The sequence below is a fragment of the Clupea harengus genome, chromosome 2 (genome assembly GCF_900700415.2).
Source record: "Clupea harengus chromosome 2, Ch_v2.0.2, whole genome shotgun sequence".
Lineage (NCBI taxonomy): Eukaryota > Metazoa > Chordata > Actinopteri > Clupeiformes > Clupeidae > Clupea > Clupea harengus.
The window spans coordinates 27,971,798-27,990,473 of NC_045153.1; the positions used below are offsets into that span (position 1 = coordinate 27,971,798).

The 18,676-nt window shown below is 46.5% G+C and overlaps 1 protein-coding gene across 2 annotated transcripts in view; it reads left to right on the plus strand.

The window, feature by feature from the left end:
• Positions 1-18,676, plus strand: part of LOC105907911 (receptor tyrosine-protein kinase erbB-4) — a 235,156-nt gene that overhangs the window by 107,282 nt on the left and 109,198 nt on the right. For both annotated transcript variants that reach the window (XM_031559659.1, XM_031559666.1), the window contains exon 2: positions 5,657-5,808. In XM_031559659.1, the coding sequence (XP_031415519.1) occupies positions 5,657-5,808 (152 nt within the window). The remainder of the gene's footprint in view (positions 1-5,656; positions 5,809-18,676) is intronic.

Consider the following 18,676-nt stretch of genomic DNA (forward strand, 5'->3'; position numbering starts at 1 on the left):
AGACAGGCTCGTGGTGCTATGAATGTGAGGGTGTTGAGGGCATCTCCACTGAGCCGTGCCATTGTCACGGACAGATGTAATTAGCACTGTTGTGATTACTATTTAGCTGCACAGCAGATGGTGTCATGTGAAAAATGCATAATATTTCACTGAAGGATGTCTGTAAAAATGAATTACATTCATAAGAGGACAGTGACACTCATAAGACTGTATACGTAACGCCATAAATGCTTGTCTAACGTTGTTAACTATAAGGAAGCGTACATTTAGTGACATCCAGATGTTTAATTGGTGAAGGTCAGGTCACAAATGAAATTCACAGAGATATTGTGCTCTTACAAGAATAACATTCTGTAATCGGTCTGGATGAAAGAAGGCCTAGATGTCATTCTGTTTGCCTGCCGACTTTTACCCTTTCCAGTGCCGACAAACTCTCTCTCACACTCATGACCAACCCTAGTCACGTTTCCTTAGAGGACATATTGACAGTGTTTACCTGCAGAAGTGACATTTGCAACTTTATTTAATCCAGCCATCCACTGGCTATTGGCATGACCTTTTCTGTCATGCTTTTGGGTTCACTGAGCCCGGGATACTCAACTTCCATCAACGGTATTGGTGTTCAATAAACTCCAGGGCATCATTGATGAAGTCGTTGTGTGCAATACTTATGAAATGAATCGATCATGCAGAAAATATGAAGACGAGTGTTTAATTGTGTTGGGAATATTTATAGAGCCTTGAGTGAAATTGAATCTGATACAAATACAGGGAGTGCTTATGCTGACTTTCAAATATTAGAACTTCACTGTGGCTGGAAAATCATCAATTATTTTTCTGACCTTCTTCGTAGGACTGTAAAGAAAGTTCATGTTGAGGACAGAAGGGGGCGGATGTTTGTACGTTAGAGAGCACAGAGTAGAAAGTGACTTGGCAAGTCCGCAGAAAGTTCCGGCTGTGCCTTTTTCATTTTATGTTGAAAGCACTTAACCTGCAGCTGATCACGTAATCAATGCACGTCATCACCCTCTATCCTTAACCTGCAGTTGATCACGTAATCAATGCACGTCATCACCCTCTATCCTTAATTTGCGGCATCTGCATCTGCACAGTATAATTTAGTCAAGGGTGCTATTGAATGGAATCATGACACCGCCGACCAACATTGAACGAAAAAACAAAAACATACTGTGACTATTTGTGCAGCTATGACAAACAAATGTAATAGTGTAGCAGACATGTACATGTAGGGAAGAGGATGAAGTGAACAAGAGCGAAACTGATGCTCAGAATAACGGTCCATTGTTTCTGAAAGCTTCTCCTATTCACACACTCTGGATTACACCTGCTTTTAAAAGGCGGAACATTTTCGCTGCGAAACCAGACGTGTGCCTTACCCTGCAATTCTCATACAAACAACGGAATATGGAATCAATCAATTATTTTGCCCAAAGCTCCCACTTTTCCCACGACACTCCCACGAATGCATATGCAAAAGTCAGAAAAGCGCAAATTGTCATTCTGCACTCCTGCAGCAGGCAGAATATGGCTATTAATATTAGTCATGTGCCGTCTGGTTGTACATACCATGGCGTGTTTTTATGCATACGTTGTGATGAAATTATGCCTATAACGGGCGCTTACATGTTAGTGCATCTGCCCCTGGGTGTTCTGGAAGCGGACACAGCATGGGATAAAGTCATCTGAAAATCCCATCAGACGCATGTTGATTTTAGACGCTGAACAAAGCCAGCCTGTCACACTGTGGGAAGTTTAAGGCGGGTAATAAGAGAAACTTGGTGCAGAAAGACAACCAGTGGAGAGGAAGTTGAATGTTATACCTCACACTAAGTGAGTGACCAGTCTCTGTCATTTTCTTTGGATTAAAGGTGGGGCTGATATACATGGCAGCCATGCCACAGTGAATAATCAACCAGCCAGAGCACACCCACCCCCACGCCCCAACCCTCACCCCCACGCCTCACACACACACACACACACCCATGCCCCATACACACACCCACACCCCACACACACGCCTCACACACACACACACACACACACACACACACACACACACACACACACACACACACACACACACACACACACACACACACACACACACTCACCCCCACACACCCCACACTCACCCCACACACAGACCCATCCAGAGCCCAGGGCATATAAAGGGCAAAGTACTCAGGAAAAAGGGTCCTTTCACAAATATATGGACTCACAGTGCCTTCCTTAGCTTGCTGTTGGACAAGAACCCAAAGGCATATGTTACAGTCCCACCGATAAGGCAATAGTTTACATTTGTCAGACGCTGTGAATATGTATGGCACCGGTGACAAATGTTAGTGAGGAAGTGGCTGGAATTATGAGAGAATGATAAACAGGTTTGTTTGTGTATGTGTGACTGGGGGTGAGAGAAAGTGTTTTATTTCTCTGATGAAATGAATATGGTTTACTGAGAAATGCAATTGGGTTTGCTTTGGCATGCAAGAGCAGGCAGTGTTTCAGACAGGCAGAATTGAAAAATAGCTCACTTGAACAAGATGTATATCAATCATTGGCATGATGGAAATTGCCACGCCAAGCTGCAGAGCACTTGTGATGACGGTTGGTCCGGCTTTGGCATTCTAAGGCCCAGTTCCCACATATAAGCTGTTCATTTGATGCTAATTAACCGTGTTGGCGTTATGTGGGAATGGGAGCCAATGTCGATACGGCAAAGTCAGACCGTTAATCTACCCCTGGCGACCTAGTAACATTAACAACAATCTTCTGCCACGGATCAAGAGGTAATGCCAGCTGACAATGAGCCGGTGTGTTTTTAAAGAGATTGTGCGGGTGTAGTTATTGTAGAGATTGTCCTTTTCTCACATATCCTTTTGTAAGGATCAGGGTATGTGACAGTATTCTGATGCATTGCATCTGCTGTGCTCATTTATCAGCAGTAATAATTAAATGGATGCATTAGTAGATCTTTAAATCAGTTTCCCAACTCAGTTGTAGTCCTTTGGGATTATAGTCTGAAATCTCGCAAACAGATTTGTCTGGAAATGGAGAGTGATTTGGGTAATGACAAAAAGGGAGCCTTTTTCATTTTCAAGATGGTTTGGATTGCCACTCATTAGCATTGCTTCTAACCCCATGGAAATGCACTGGCAACTTTCCAGACCACAGTGATCTGTTAGAGGGCATCGCCAGACTAGTAGCATACATGCTATGAGATCTCTCACAGTATGCGTTTTCCTCACTAATAAAATGTCTAGTGTCACTAGTCACAGACACACGCACACACACACACAGACACACACACACACACACACACACAGACACACACACACACACACACACACACACACACAGACACACACACACAAACGCACTCACACACGCACACGCACACACACGCACAAGCCTGTATGCAAACACACACACAAACATTTTCACCCATGGCTCATAATCTCCTCATTAATTAAATCCTATTATGAAATTCAGAACTGTGATTTATTGCCCTAATCCATCACGTTCTGAAATAGAAAACCAGAAGAAAAAAAAACTTAAATCAAGCTTCATGTGCTGTGGGGAGGGGCATTAAACTGAGGGAGACGCATTCAGTGAGCCACGCTGAAGTCTCACTTTCTGTCTGTCTGCTACAGCAAAGGGCAGAACAGCTGAGGGCAGGAGATGTTTTGTGCGAGTGTATTTACCTCAGACTGTCTCAGTGGCGTGGCTGAAAGTGACCATGCTCTCTGTGCTGGCAGCCTCGTTGGCTGAGGGGCTCCTGGCTGTGGAGGGGATGTGTGCTCAGTGCATGGCAGGGTGCTATAAGAGCCAGTGAGTGACTTCCCTCTCCATCTGGGCCGAGACGCGGTGGCTTCTGCTGGAGCAAACACAGCATGTCGGTTCAGCGCCGTCAGCCCTCCCAACACCTCAAACAAGGCTGAGCCCCGCGCCCCCATCTGTGCGCAGAGGTGCGGAGATATCTCGCTCCATCTCGTTCCGTTCGCTCTGCCCAAGCCCACTCCCCCCAAACACACACACACACAAAGGCACTACACAGAAGCCCTACGGAGAGAGAGAGAGAGAGAGAGAGGCAACATAATTAATGTCCGTGCAAAAAGAAAAAACTTTCTTTCCCTCTAGATTTTCAAGATTTAGTAACTTTATTTATTCTGCCAGCACCATTCCTTACCATCTGTTTGCCTAGGCCGGGGGGGGGTATTGGAACATGTGACTGCTGGATGATAAAAACTGGCCCCTCGTGAGACTGCCTCCAATGATTCCTTTGTAATCTCCAACCACGGGCCTCCAGGGTGCAATAACTGTGTATTGCAAACCTTGCTTTTATATCCCTCTCCTTTAATGCATGGTAACCATCATTGAGAAAGATGCAGCTCTAACATTAACCACACCTAAACTATATGCTGCTTTCTTTTATTCTGTTCTGCTTTATGTTTTTTGAGATTTGTATGCTCTCTCCACCTCATGTAATCTAATAGCATGTCGGTGAGAATTCTTTGAACAAGCTCTCATTTGTCTTAATAGCACACTATGCCCCAAAGCTGCTCTTATCCACCTCTCCTGGAATAATTTGAGAGAAATAAATAGGAACAAAATAAAGGTTTGACTTTTGCGTTTCAGTGGTACCACAGAAATAAGCATTATGAGTTTTCGGGTCTTTTTTTATTGGATGCTGTAGGGAGAGTGCAGATATTAAGGCCAGAAAATACTCTAAAAAACAAAATGCAACACAAAATGGCACCCATACCTGCTGCGGCTCTATCAGCAGACGTGCCCCTCAAAACAGATTCTGCTCGCTGCTAACATGTCCTGAGCATTAGCATCACAACATTCAGGCATGAGCCCCAACCCCTTGTCACTCAGGTGGCTTGCAAAATTCACACCTGCCCCACTCCTGGTGTTACTCCAGGATGGGCTTGTCACATCACACTGTGCAATGACAAGATACTCTAATCAGCCAGCTCCACAGCTCAGTATAAACAATCATTCACTGTCATTTGTGTTTGGTCAAAACCCCGTGGCACTTTTCTGTCACAGATCAGTCTGCTGTGACTGGCATGCCAGATGGGAGACGATGCCCCGTGTTATCGCTGTGACTGTGAAAACATCCATAACCCATCTCCAGGCGTCCCACTGGAGGCCCCCGAGAAGCTGCCATTACTGGGCAGGCCTGGCTGGCTGTGCCATGGGCGGTTGTGACACGGGTTCAGCGGAGCGTGAGCGGGGGCATTGCCCTCACAGGGGGGATGGCGGGCCTCGCGGGCAACACCTGTGGGTGGAGCAGATGGCACACGTCCGGGGATCAGGGGGGCGAGGTGCTTGACGGGCGGAAATGGTTGTGCTTAATTACTTGTCAAGTTGGCAGATTGGGCGGTGGCCAAGGGGGCTCTATCTGTCCCAGCTGTCTGGAGGTTCTTCGTGTTTTCCCTTGCTCTCTTGCTCAGTCGCAGCCAGCGGGACTCTCCCAAAACCTCGTCCATCTTTCACTCCCCAGATGTGCCGGCTCCTCTGCTGACGGTGACTGGCGTGTCCTGCGCCGCATGGTGACACCTGCAGCACGGGGGCCGTCTCAGCGAGCAGGGCGTGCTGTTAACATCCCTTTTCTCTTGTGCTTTTGCAGTGTGCACCGGGACGGAAAACAAGCTGAGCACCCTGTCAGACCTGGAGCAGCAGTACCGCACCCTGCGCAAATACTACGAGAACTGCGAAGTCGTGATGGGCAACCTGGAGATCACCAGCATCGACCGCAGCCGAGATCTCTCCTTCCTAAGGGTAGGCATACTTGCAGCTCACATCAGTTGCTACAGTTCCCTTGTTTTCCCAGAAGGGGTTATAAACTGTAATTAGCAGTTCTAGGTATAATGCAGAACCAGCCCAAACTCTACAGTAAATACTGCTGGTCTGTTCTAGGAATGACAGTCATTAATTCCCACAGTCATCATCAGGAATCATCTCTCTGCTGTAAATATCACCACAACCTGCATTCCCCCCCCCCCCTCCAAACATGAATATTGCTTCTCTACGTCAATCACTATACTCTACACTACACTCAATATAGAGGGGTATACTTTTAGACGAGTATACTTTCACATTAAACTGAAGATTACCCAGACTCCACTGTTCTCCCATCATTCACAGTGGCCTGCAGATGTGGCTGAAGGATGTGGCTGAAGGATGTGGCTGAAGGATGTGGCTGGGTGAGTCATCCCAGCAGAGAGCTATAGGGGAGCGGGTCCATTAATGCTGCCAGCGCAGGACAAATAGCCACCTTAACCCGGCGCCAAGAGAACTCAGCCACTGTGCTTAGTGCTGCTCTTGTAAGATAAGCGCAGTCTTTAAAAATGACACCGCAGAGAAACTGAGAGATGGACAAACAAAGCTCTGGGCAGAGAAGGAAATAGAGATGGTGAAATGATAGTGGTTGTCAGATACCGGGTGATGAAACCCTTTCTCTGACCCAGGCTTGGATGACAGGGAGGTGGGCACAGATAGAGGGGGCTAATTTCTCACTCAGCACCCACACTCCTCTCCGTCAACATGTTATGCCCATCAACACATCAGAGTGACAACCTGCCCACCCACCCCCTACCCCGGAGGGCAAGTAAAACCTTCATGTCATGAACATCAGTGTACATATGCCTTTGGTTTCCTACTTTCATTTTTGGAGTAGACATACATACTGTATGTCTGAAACTTGGTTTTCTGTTTGGCTTTATTGGTAATGAATCGGTGTAGAGGGAAATGTGTTTGAGTGCACAGCATGGATGAACTCAGGCCAAGCCGTCCTCTCAAATAGGAGGTGTGATCCAAATGTATTATTTCATCCATATGGCCCTCGCAAAGCCTGCGGACCCAGCAACCACATATTATACATTACGTATCTGGGGTTAAGGGGGGAATAGGGGAGATCACGACAAGCACAGATGGCGGATCAGAGAAAGGTCAGAGGTTTTTTTTTGGGGAGGGGGTGTGGGGTTCACAGGAAGTGCTGTGGTGAAAAATGAAGGCAAATACGTGGGTTGTATATTTCTGGCGCATCGACCTCCCTTGCCCTGGCTGTTAGTCTCGTCATCAGCTTTACACAGGCGACGCGTCAGCCAGCCCACGACCTCCATTGATTTTCATCCTGTGGGCAAAGTGGCAGCCTCCCACCGGGCGGTTATTTGAGCTGACTCGCTAACTGCATTGATGGGCTGCTTTCGGCTGGCGGCTGGTTGTGCCTGTGGGCTGCGGCTGTGGAGAACCAGCTGAGCTCTTGGCTCACAGCTGGAACCTTAGGGGGGGGGGAGACACACATCATTGAGTATAGAGGGGGGCAGGAGAACATATCGTCAGCATTATGTGGGAAATCCATCAGACTCGGGAAGTAATCTAGAGATCACGAGACTCTGGTGTGGTCTGCTGTGTGGTGTTGGGGGGAAATGAGCCCAGCTGGAAATGTGCGCCATGTCACTTGTCTCAGCCCTGGAGATCAGTTGTGCCGCTGTAGCATTTTAATGCCACCTCAGTGAGCCAGAAACACACAGAGAGAATTGGTCACAAAATAAGATCTGAGAGGTCCACCATTGACATACATCAAGGCACAAGCACTGCACAGAAACCACAGAGGGACATTTAGCTCTGCTTTCACTCTCTCCACACAACACTGATGAAAACATCTGTGTACCCCCCGCCATGAGAAAACAAAACACCATTGTACCAAACAGGGGGGAAATGGGGGAGTGTGCAGAATTACCATTGACCCCCCACTGAGGTAATTGGCCATTGGGATTATATGTGCGAAGAAAGAAATGGTGTTAGACGGAATCTGATTATTGCTCAGCTTCATAAAAAAAAAGCAGCAGACACGACTGCCCTGACGTCAGAGTGCCATGGATATTCTAGGCTGGTCTCTGTGCAGGAGTGCTTCAGAGCTGGAAACTCTTAACATTACAGTGGTCCACAAGCCCCACAAAAACTCAACACGTTAACAAAATGGCTGCCTGCCACACTCGCACAAGCCAGCCCCTTCCTTCAGGTTTCGCTGAGCTCTCCATTAACCAGGGTTAATTGAACATGCTAATTAAGAACACAGGGAGCCAAACAGCAGGAGGGGGAGAGGGCAGACGGAGGTGTATTTTTGGTGAAGATTATTATTATTTTAAAACACATTAGTAACACGGTTCCCCCGGGCCCCGGTGTCGTTGGAAGAGAAGGAAAACTTCACCTTGAGTAGAGGGACGGGAGGAGGGAAAGAAATGTCTCCACAGAAGCCTCCTGGCTGTCTCTAGGGTGATGGAGACCGACGCCTCCTTTTTAAAGATAGCCAAAGATTGATGGCTGCCTCCCAAATACCCAGAGCAACTTTTGAGGAGTAAATAGAATCCATCTTCTAAACTGCCTCAGCATCTGATGAATTAAAGGCCCCGTGTGATGAATAACGGTAATCCTGATCCATGAGCGTTTTTATTTATGGCCCACAGGTGAACGAATGCAGCAGAAATGGTTGCACGTTTTCTTTGCAAGTGTTCTATTTTTGTGAGAGCGAAAGATCAAATTATACGTGGGAGCTCTTTAAGATGTTATCTATTATTCATAGATAAACAGAAAATAAATATACCAGTTAGCGCAGTCTGGCCTGAGCAACCCAGTGAAATCTGAACATCAAAGGATATTGCTTTTATTCTGTCCCTTTATAGTTTCCAAAAAGAATTTAGAATAACAGGCATTGAGAGAGGGAGGAGAGAGAAAAGGCACAAAACAGAGAGAGAGACAAAGAGTGAATGAGAGACAGACAGAGAGAGAGACAGAGAGTGAATGAGAGACAGACAGAGAGAGAGACAGAGAGTGAATGAGAGACAGACAGAGAGAGAGACAGAGAGTGAATGAGAGACAGACAGAGAGAGAGACAGATAGTGAATGAGAGACAGACAGAGAGAGAGACACTGGAACAAATTGGAACAAAGAAAACTGAATCTTTCTTTCAGAGACGTGGAGTAAGGCAGGGCTGTAACCTTAGCCCCACATTATTCAATATATACATAAATGAATTGTCAAAACAAATAGAGAACTCCCCTGCACCTGGCCTGAAACTACAAGACACTGAAATAAAATGTCTATTTTATGCTGATGACCTGGTCCTACTGTCTCCCACAAAAGAGGGGTTACAGCAACACCTGTCAGAATTAGACAAATACTGTCAAACCTGGGCCCTGACAGTAAATCAAACCAAAACAAATGTACTAATTTTTCAAAAAAGCTCCAGGCCACAGAGAGACAACACTATTTTCACAATTGGAAACAACCCTATTAAAAAAACAACAAATTATACATATTTAGGACTAAAAATTTCAAATACAGGTAATTTTAACTTGGCTGTGAATGAATTGAGAGACAAAGCAAAAAGGGCTTTCTATGCCATCAAAAAATCTATACAAATTGAACTACCAGTAACAACATGGCTCAAAATTTTCCAATCTATCATTGAACCAATTGCACTATATGGCAGCGAGGTGTGGGGTACACAAATTCAGCATGATTGGACAAAATGGGACAAACACGCAATTGAAATACTACATAGACAGTTCTGCAAGAGTATCCTCCAAGTGCAGAGAAAAGCTCCCAACTCTGCATGTAGAGCTGAATTAGGCCAATACCCTCTAATATTAAAGATCCAAAAACGAGCCCTAAATTTCTGGAATCATATTTAAACAAGTGACCCACTCTCCTTTTCCTACAAAGCCCTATGCTGCCAGGAGTTGAACCCACAAAGGAGTCCCCTCTGCTTACTTGTCCTGAGGCTGGGTGAACCATCACCCACCCAGGTCATTACACAACGACGACCTCAGCCTCAAAACTCAAGATCTCAGATAATCAGACCCAACCAAATCATTATGAAAGAAAAAGAAAAATATAGAGATCACTGGGCAAAATTAACAAAATCCCAGAACAGTACACCGTGGCAAATTACCTGACCACAGTGTCTGATAAAAAAATTAGGAAAACTTTAACTAAATACAGACTGAGTGAGCACAACCTGGCAGTAGAAGTCGGCCGACACAGACAGACCTGGCTACCCAGAGAGGAGAGGCTGTGCTCCTTCTGTAACCAGGGAACAGTAGAGACGGAGCTACACTTCCTGATTTACTGCAACCATAACCAAAGTCTTAGAGACTATTATTTTGACAAAATAACACAAATATTCCCAGAATTCCAACATCTAAATGATCTGGACAGACTCTCAGTTCTACTGGGAGAGAGGGAGGACTGCTGTAGACTGGCAGCAAAATATGTATCAGCCTGTCATGAGCTCCACAATAACATGAACCCCCTGTCCCAGATAACTAATATTTAATGTTTAATAATTAACAATGAACCTGTTATATGTTTTCTATACCACATTGTTACCACCTATAACTTATTGTTTGTTTTTATTTATTTATGTTTATTGTGCTTATACATTTTATGTAAACATGCTTTGGCAACGTTGTATTGTATGCAGTCATGCCAATAAAGCCTTTTTTGAATTTGAATTTGAATTTGAATTTGAGAGAAAGAGAGTGAATGAGAGACAGACAGAGAGAGAGACAGAGAGTGAATGAGAGACAGGCAGAGAGTGAATGAGAGACAGACAGAGAGAGAGACAGAGAGTGAATGAGAGACCGACAGAGAGAGAGAGACAGAGAGACTTCTGTCCTTGACCCCACCATGTTCAAATGACTTGTGTGTGGAAGTGACACTTGCGGTCTTGAGCCCAGTCACAGAGCAGGCCCTCTATCTGTCCCCAGTCTCTCCTTCATCACGACGCCTCCTGCTTTGGACCTCCAGCTTTTTAATGGGCTGATAATTACCCCGCTATCATTTGCAGCCGGAAATTGTAAATATTTCCATTACGCCTCACATCATTAGCTTGATGATAAGATATTGGGAAGAGCCTGGAGAAGAGTGCTGATAAGAAATATTAGGAGATATCTTGTTGCCATGGCACCCATGACGGCCTGCAATAGTTACTCTTTCTCCATGCTGTCCTCACCCTCATTTTCTCCCCCTTCTCTGATTCACCACCCTGGTTTTATTGCGGTACCCCAGGTTGAAGTGTTTTCCGACAGCTGCTCCAGGAATAGGGAGGCTGCTCTCTAAATAGGTCTGGTGACTGATCTGAAGTGATCTCTGTAGCCCTGTTGTGTGTCAGTGCAGCTCGAAGAGGAGAGGAGGACATCATTGAGCTCCTGTCACTCTGATGTCTAACAGATGGAAACTTTTGACACACACCGACAGGACGCTGTGTGTCCATTGGAACAAATGCAAATTCAGTCACTCAATTCTTATGCGCTGAAATGCATAATTCATATTTATATATATATATTTATCCCATTCATGTTATAGGCACGTTCGTGTCAAACGCGGAAGGGAATCTGATCAAGCAACGGGGATCGCCTTTGGAACATTTTGTTCCTTTTGTTAGATGGTTAGATCTAAAGGGTGTAAGATCCCTTTTACATCAGTGTAGAAACTAGAGGCATAGCTGGATGTATTGGATTAGGGCCCCACTCAGTTGTGATCGCTCTTGTTTTGTCAGTCAACCCTATAACTCTTTATAAATGCCACATGCTACTTCCACAGTCAATACTATTACATGTGGGTGAGGCATTTTGAAGAACATACAGTATATTCAAGGTCAGGGCCAATACTACACTCATTTATTTTTCTCCTGCTGGTAGCAGGAATGCCCTGTGCAGGTGCAGTGGCGATGACCCCTACGGGCCAGAGAGGATGGGGGTCAATGAGGAGTTAATGAGCTCCAAAACGGGGGGGGGGGGGGGGGGGGGCCCACAGGGAATTCCCCAGGCTGAGGAGGAGGAGCGAGAGGCAGAAGGCAGGAGGCAGGCCTGTGCTCCATTAACGACAGCAGTCATGTTCCACCAAGGCCAGGATGGAGTGGAGCGAGGAAGGAGAGAGAGGAGGATGGGGTGGAAGGAGAGAGAGGAGGATGGGGTGGAAGGAGAGAGAGGAGGATGGGGTGGAAGGAGAGAGAGGAGGATGGGGTGGAGGGTGGAAGGAGAGAGAGGAGGATAGTGTGGAAGGAGAGAGAGGAGGATGGGGTGGAAGGAGAGAGAGGAGGATGGGGGGGTGGAGGGTGGAAGGAGAGAGAGGAGGATGGGGTGGAAGGAGAGAGAGGAGGATGGGGTGGAAGGAGAGAGAGGAGGATGGGGGGGTGGAGGGTGGAAGGAGAGAGAGGAGGATGGGGTGGAAGGAGAGAGAGGAGGATGGGGTGGATGGAGGAAATTAGGGGGCAAGGGGAAATGGGTAAAAGAAATAGGTGCAAGATTTCAAACAGGCCATTACCTACACAGCTGCAAGGCTTTTACAAATGTATAAGTCTTCCTGTGTCCCTGTGTCTCTTTCATGCTTGTCTGTCCACCTCTACCCATGTGTATATATATAGCCATAGGCCCCCTTTTGCATAGCATTAGATCAGCACAGATTAGGGAGCCATCTTTGCAGTGTCCTTCATGATTTATGAAGACTGATTAAGTGTTTGAGTGGCCATGTCTTTGAGGCCTGGCTAGATTGGATTGACAATTGCAATTAGCGCACCCTCAAGTTCATTTCCATCACTTTAATTTGACATGAGGGTAGACATCAATGGTCTTGTGCATGGCTACGTGTGTGTGTGTGTGTAGGTGTGTAGGTGAGAGAGAAAGAGAGAGAGAGAGAGAGAGAAAGAGGGAGAGATATTTTGATACATTCTCTTTTCTGTTTAACCTTTAAATGACTTTCCTAAGTGAAGAATAACTATTCTCAGGTTCATGCATTACCTCATGCCTTTGAAAAAGCCCATGCTCTTGAAAAGAATCTAAACCTGAGTGATACAGTAAGGAACCCTGTCAGTGCACACATACTCTTTACTGTGGACCTTAGCGCACCTCTGCTATTTCAAGCCCTTACAGTAACACTGTCGTTTTTTGACACATCCCATTTTACTGTCACTCCCTGTTTTCTCAGTCACACAGAGACACGTGTACACAAGCACACACCATTCTCTGGACTCTTGGGTTTAAATTTGAAACGTGCGGCGGTTTGTCACTTCTGTTGCCTCTGGCGAAAGTAAACATGGAGTCATGGAACCGGCCCTGGTGAAGCGCCGGCACAGTTAACAGCTGTCGCTGCCACCAGAAGATTAATGGCGTCGGCCCCCCCGTGCAGGAAAACATCCCTGCAGGAGCGAGTGAGGGCTGCGGCGTGCTGGATGGATGGAAGGGGGAGAGAGATAGGGAGAGGTGGGTGATGGGAAGAGAGGGGAGGAAGAGGGGGAAGAGAGGAGGGGTAATGGACAAGCTCTTTCACCTCAGAAAACTGGATGTATGTGCGGTGGCAGTGGTCACTTAATGCATCACTCGGGGGACTGGTCTCAGAGAGAGATAACACACTGTGTGTGTGTGTGTGTGTGTGTGTGTGTGTGTATGTGTATGTGTGTTTCTGTGTCTGTGTGTGTATGTATGTATGTGTGAGCACTAAAGCGTAAATTGTTATGTTGTGCACCAGGGTGCATTTCTTGTTCAGACATGAACAAATGTACAGACGTGTTTGTTTGCTCACGTGTGTGTATGCATGTGTGTGTAGTGTGTTATCAATCCATAAGCCAGATAGAGCGTGTTAACCCTGTTAGAGCCTGACTGACAGTTACACCTTCCAGGTCCCCAGCCTGGTGTTTCGTCAGGCCATCTATTTTCCTGTCAGTCAGAGCCATAGGATAGACAGAGCGATGAAATGAAAGTGTACCTCTTTTCACACTTCCTTTCTTTCTTCATCTTCTTCCCTCATTCACACTCCACTGTGTCTGCAGTGCTTTACTGGGTAGAATCCAAGCTCTTTGTCCGTCAACAGTAGACTATAGACACAGGCTTTGTATGTAAATTATTGTAACTAAGTTGGCAACATTTTGGACAGGTCTGAAGTAAAGTTGGATTAGGCCTGGACTTGTCACCGGCATGGCTGCTTGGCATTGTGTTTGGTCAATAGCCCCTGTGGCGTGTGGCTCGTGCTGTGTGTTAGAAGTATGCATGGCTGGAACCCAGCACTCAGACAGGACGAGACACACCCAGCGCCGCTTAATGATGTTCCCAAGCCATGATTGACATCTCCATTAAAGTCCGATCCATCATTCCGTTGGCGTTTGGTGGAACCCTCTGTGTAGTCAGCTAGAATGCCTCCACGTCTTAGCAACAGGGCTGGCAGGAACTGTGCTAAATGGTTACACACAAAAAAATTGCACTTCTCACCCCCTAGCCTGAAATGATTAACTGCCCTGGAGTCAGTTTTGCAGGTCATAACTGCGAACTGGCAAATCAGCAGGCAGACGTGGGATCAGAATTAGCACCAATGTATAAACATATGAGCAGAGGAATGGTGTTGGTAATGTTGCCATTTCTAGGATCGAAGCAGGGGAGTAGGTGGGTAAGATGATGAGTGTGATAGCAGGGGCACAGGCAGCATTACCTGAAATATTTCAATTAAACTGTGTTTTACCTGCAGACGAATGTCTGATGTGAATGTGAACTCACTCTCCGTGTGTTAGATTGGCCCTTTCTAAGCTTCATCTAGCATGGGAACGCATGAAACGCAAAAAAAAAATATATATATTAATTGTGTCCCAGGCATCATAGTTGTTATGAAGTTAGCTGCATCTGCAGAAAAGATGCCGGGGGAAAAATCAACAGACAATGCACAGCCAGTCCATGTGGGCTTGTGGATATCCTGGCTCCTAATTAGTGTTTCAGGACGAGCCACTCCGCTAGATAGTGCAGCCCAGTGAAGGTGACTGCGAAGGGGATGAAGAAGCTAACCAACCTCCCTCCCCTTGTTAGACTCCACTTACTAACTTAATCATCTCACACCTTAGAAGCGGTGGACATGCACACGCTCATTCATTCTGTCAGAGGAGTCACCTGAATACATGCCTACATGCTTCTGCGGACACAAGAAAGAGGGAGGAAGCGAGAGCGCGGGAGATAAAGAGAGGGAATAGCATTAGCGCTTATCGCGGGCGAACAGCGGCCGGCGCACAAAGGGCCGAGGGAGGACGGGGCAGTGAGAGGCACACAATAGGGGCTCGCTTGCTCTGCACTTAGCCGGGGCCTCTTCAAAGCCCCTATCTCCCTCACCTCGCCTGGTCGGAAAGGTGAATTGGGGAAACCCATGAGGGAAGGGGGAGAAGTTTCACCGTTCCTCCCGCTCTCTCTCCAGATGAAATGGGGGCCTCTCGCCAGCCATCCGTGTTCAATTCGCCACGGCAACAATGGTTCAAGGCCGCGGGCTTGCTCTTCATTTGCCGTCGTTTGGTGATAAGACTGTGTTATGAAATGAGAGGATATTTTATCATCTACATGCTTTCTCTCTCTCTCTCTCAGACACCGTCTGGTTCTGTCTTATCCCAATATGCATTGAGGGTGATCGTTTCAGACAGGGGAAGGCCAGACTCTTTCTTCGCTGTGTCTTCTTTTTTTTTGTCATAGATGGAGGATGAATGTGGAAGTCTCACTCTTGTGGTCGGATCATTGCTCTTCCGCCTCCGTCTGTGAGACAGCTTAACTGTGGATCAGCTATCCATCCATCACCACTGTAATAAAAGAAGGAAGTGGGTCAGGACCTGTTCCTCAACAGCAGTCAAACTTTTTCACGTTTCCCTCCGTGCCACCTTCAAACCTCCCTCTCTTATCTCTTCCACTCGCTGCCCCCCCCCCCCCCCGCCCCTAATCTCTCTCTGTCTCACTCTTCCTCCTCTATCTCCCTGTCTCTCTCTCTCTCTCACCTCACTCACTCACACACATATATACTCACTCACTCTCCAGGGCTAGACAGCGTTATCCATCCACATGTAGTTAATGTGAGAGTAATGAGGACATGCTCCGTGATCACAGCTGTATAGAGGGCCTAAGGGAAAGTCCTGTACATGCACATAGATATGTCATGTGTCACTTAGAGAATGGTATCAGAACTGAGAATATATAGCCTCATGGTCTAGCTCTCACTGTGATTTACCGTCTGTACAGCTTCATTGGAGCGGCCCGTCATCTTTCTAGTTAATGACACAAATGAGAACAGGACAATGAAGGAGAGCAGAGTGGAAAACAGGTTGGAACTTGTTTAATATGTGTCAAGTGGAAGATGTGGAAACTTGTGACCTTACACAAGCGTATGAACTCATCTACACTTGTCTACACCCAGAAGATGCACAAAAGGAGAGTTGTTGTTCGTTTCAGTCCGAGCCATAGTGGGGTGCTTTGTTTCTCTTTTGACCTGTCAGTGTCATTACATTTAGATACAATAGATGTCACTAAGGGTTTTATGATCAGTTATTCTGGGTTACAGCTTTTTAATATGAAGAATGCCCTTTCTGGGTGGCAGACATAACACTGAAGGCCATCAGCGTGCTGATAAAAAAGCAGTCTGGAAGTGAAAGAATGCCTGGAGGACAGTGTTATGAGGAAGGACGGAGTGGGTAAACAATGGAAATGAAGAATGATAATGGCCGGGCGCAGGCACAGCAGCTGGAACAAAAGCTGACGGCTGATGGGGGTGTTGGGTACCATGTTCAAACCATTTTTGGCGGTCTCCTAGGGTAAAGGAGTGTGTGTGTGTGCGTCAGTGCGTGGTTGTGTGTGTGTGTAGGTGGTAGGGTGTGTGTGTGTGTGTGTGTGTGTGGTTGTGTATGTGTAGGTGGTAGGTGGTAGGGTGTGTGTGTGTGTGTGTGTGTGTGTGTGTTTGTATGTATGTCAGAGAGGGAGAGAGTGTGATTCTGTACTTGAGACTGTTGTGTGATATAGAGAGATAGCAGAGAGGGACCAAGAGTGTAAGCATGTGTGTGGTTCTAGACTTGAGTTTATTTTTGTGTTTGTTTTCGCGCGGACAGAAGGAGACAGCAGACGCTGGCGTTGAGTGGGAATCCATCTTGTTTTGGACTGCACTTGCTAGACTGCGGCCACTGTCACTCCTCTGTTTTTATTAGCGAGGGTCCTTGGGAGCATGGGGCTGGTCTTCACGCTGCCTGACCATAACGATGATTGGTGAGACCACGTCCCTCTGACCTTGCATTGTGAAAGAGGTAACAAAGCAGGAAGGAGAGAGAGAGAGAGAGGGAGAGAGAGGGGGAGAGAGAGGGTGGTTGATGCTAACAGAGGGAACTGAGACTGTTTGGCTACAGCACGTAGCCTGCTTCACATTCTAGATGAAGATGAGAATGTATTCTGATTCGCTTCGTACAACAACCCATTACATTGATGTCTTGTTCTCAAACAGGGAGAGTACGCATTAGCAGATCTTGTTTGTTTTTTAAAAACCCCTCCAACATTTTCTCAACACTCACCACTTTAAGCTCCCCTTCTCTGGCCTCCTTCCCATAAACTAACTAGAAGATGTTTGAATAAGAACTCATTAGGATTACATAGCCATTTAGCTAAGTGACATTGAGTGTAATTGTGCCATCCATCAATTGCTATGTAATAACACACTCGGAAGAGCTAAATGTTGATTAGCCCTAAGCCAATTTCACTTGTGGCTGAAAATAATGATTGCAAAATAGCACCATAGGGCAAGGTGATCTCGCCCTCTGAGGAAAACAGTCAGGAGCACTGACCCTTGCAGCCCAAATTGACTTAAGGGAAAACAAATTAACACACTGTCAGAAAGTCGCTGAGCTGCGTACTACTCTGTATGAGTATCCGTGGTAACCAGAGACACCTCCTCCATCCTCTGCATCCTCAGACCCCTCATTCCCCAAAATGGTCTAATTTCCCTCAAATTTGAGTCCCGTGTGGAATTTATGTCCAATCATTCTTCTGTTTTTCTCTAACAATTGTTAACGCTTTCTTTCTAACTTTTTTCTTTCCTTCGTTTCTTTCCTCTTGGCCCCTGCTTCCTCTCTGACAGTCCTTTTTGATCTCTCCATCTCTTGTTTCTACTGTTGCTGAACATGCTGATACTTTTGCTAGATGAACAGGATGCCCGTTGAGCTTCTCATTCCTCCTGTGCCCTCTCTCTCTCTCTCTCTCTCTCTCTCTCTCTCTCTCTCTCTCTCTCCCCACTGCTGCCCCTTTAAGTCCAGCCGCCTGCTTGTAATTACGGTTTTAACCGGAAATAGGAGCAGCTATTAATCAAGCCCACCATAAAGCATAGGGATTGTCAGGCTCAGTGGGCCAGTGTTCCGTTGTGTGAGGATTGGATGCTTTAAAGTCACCTACCCAGCAGCACTTCAGCGGAGGGGAGGAGGGGAGCACACTGTGCTGAACCACACGCTCACTTCTACCGCTTTTTCACTAGTCTGCAATTGTGACCACCTTTTCCACCAGGCATTCCATATCCATTTTCGTATTCATGTTTCACTCTTTCATTCTGTCTTACCCCCTTATCACCTCTCTTTGTTTTCCTTTTTTTTACATTCATGGCCTCCCTGCATTTTTGTAACACCGTGGTAATAATTAGCGTTTTTTGGTATCCTCCTCCCTGCCTCCACCACCACCCTGCTTTTAGTCCTGGCCCTGAGCCATGCGCGCGTGAGGGAGCGAGCGAGCGCTTGATAAACCCTTCTTTGATTCGTGCGTGGAGGAGCCACTTGTCTGCTGGAGGGGGCTAATGAATGGGGTTATAATTGAGACAAAAAGAG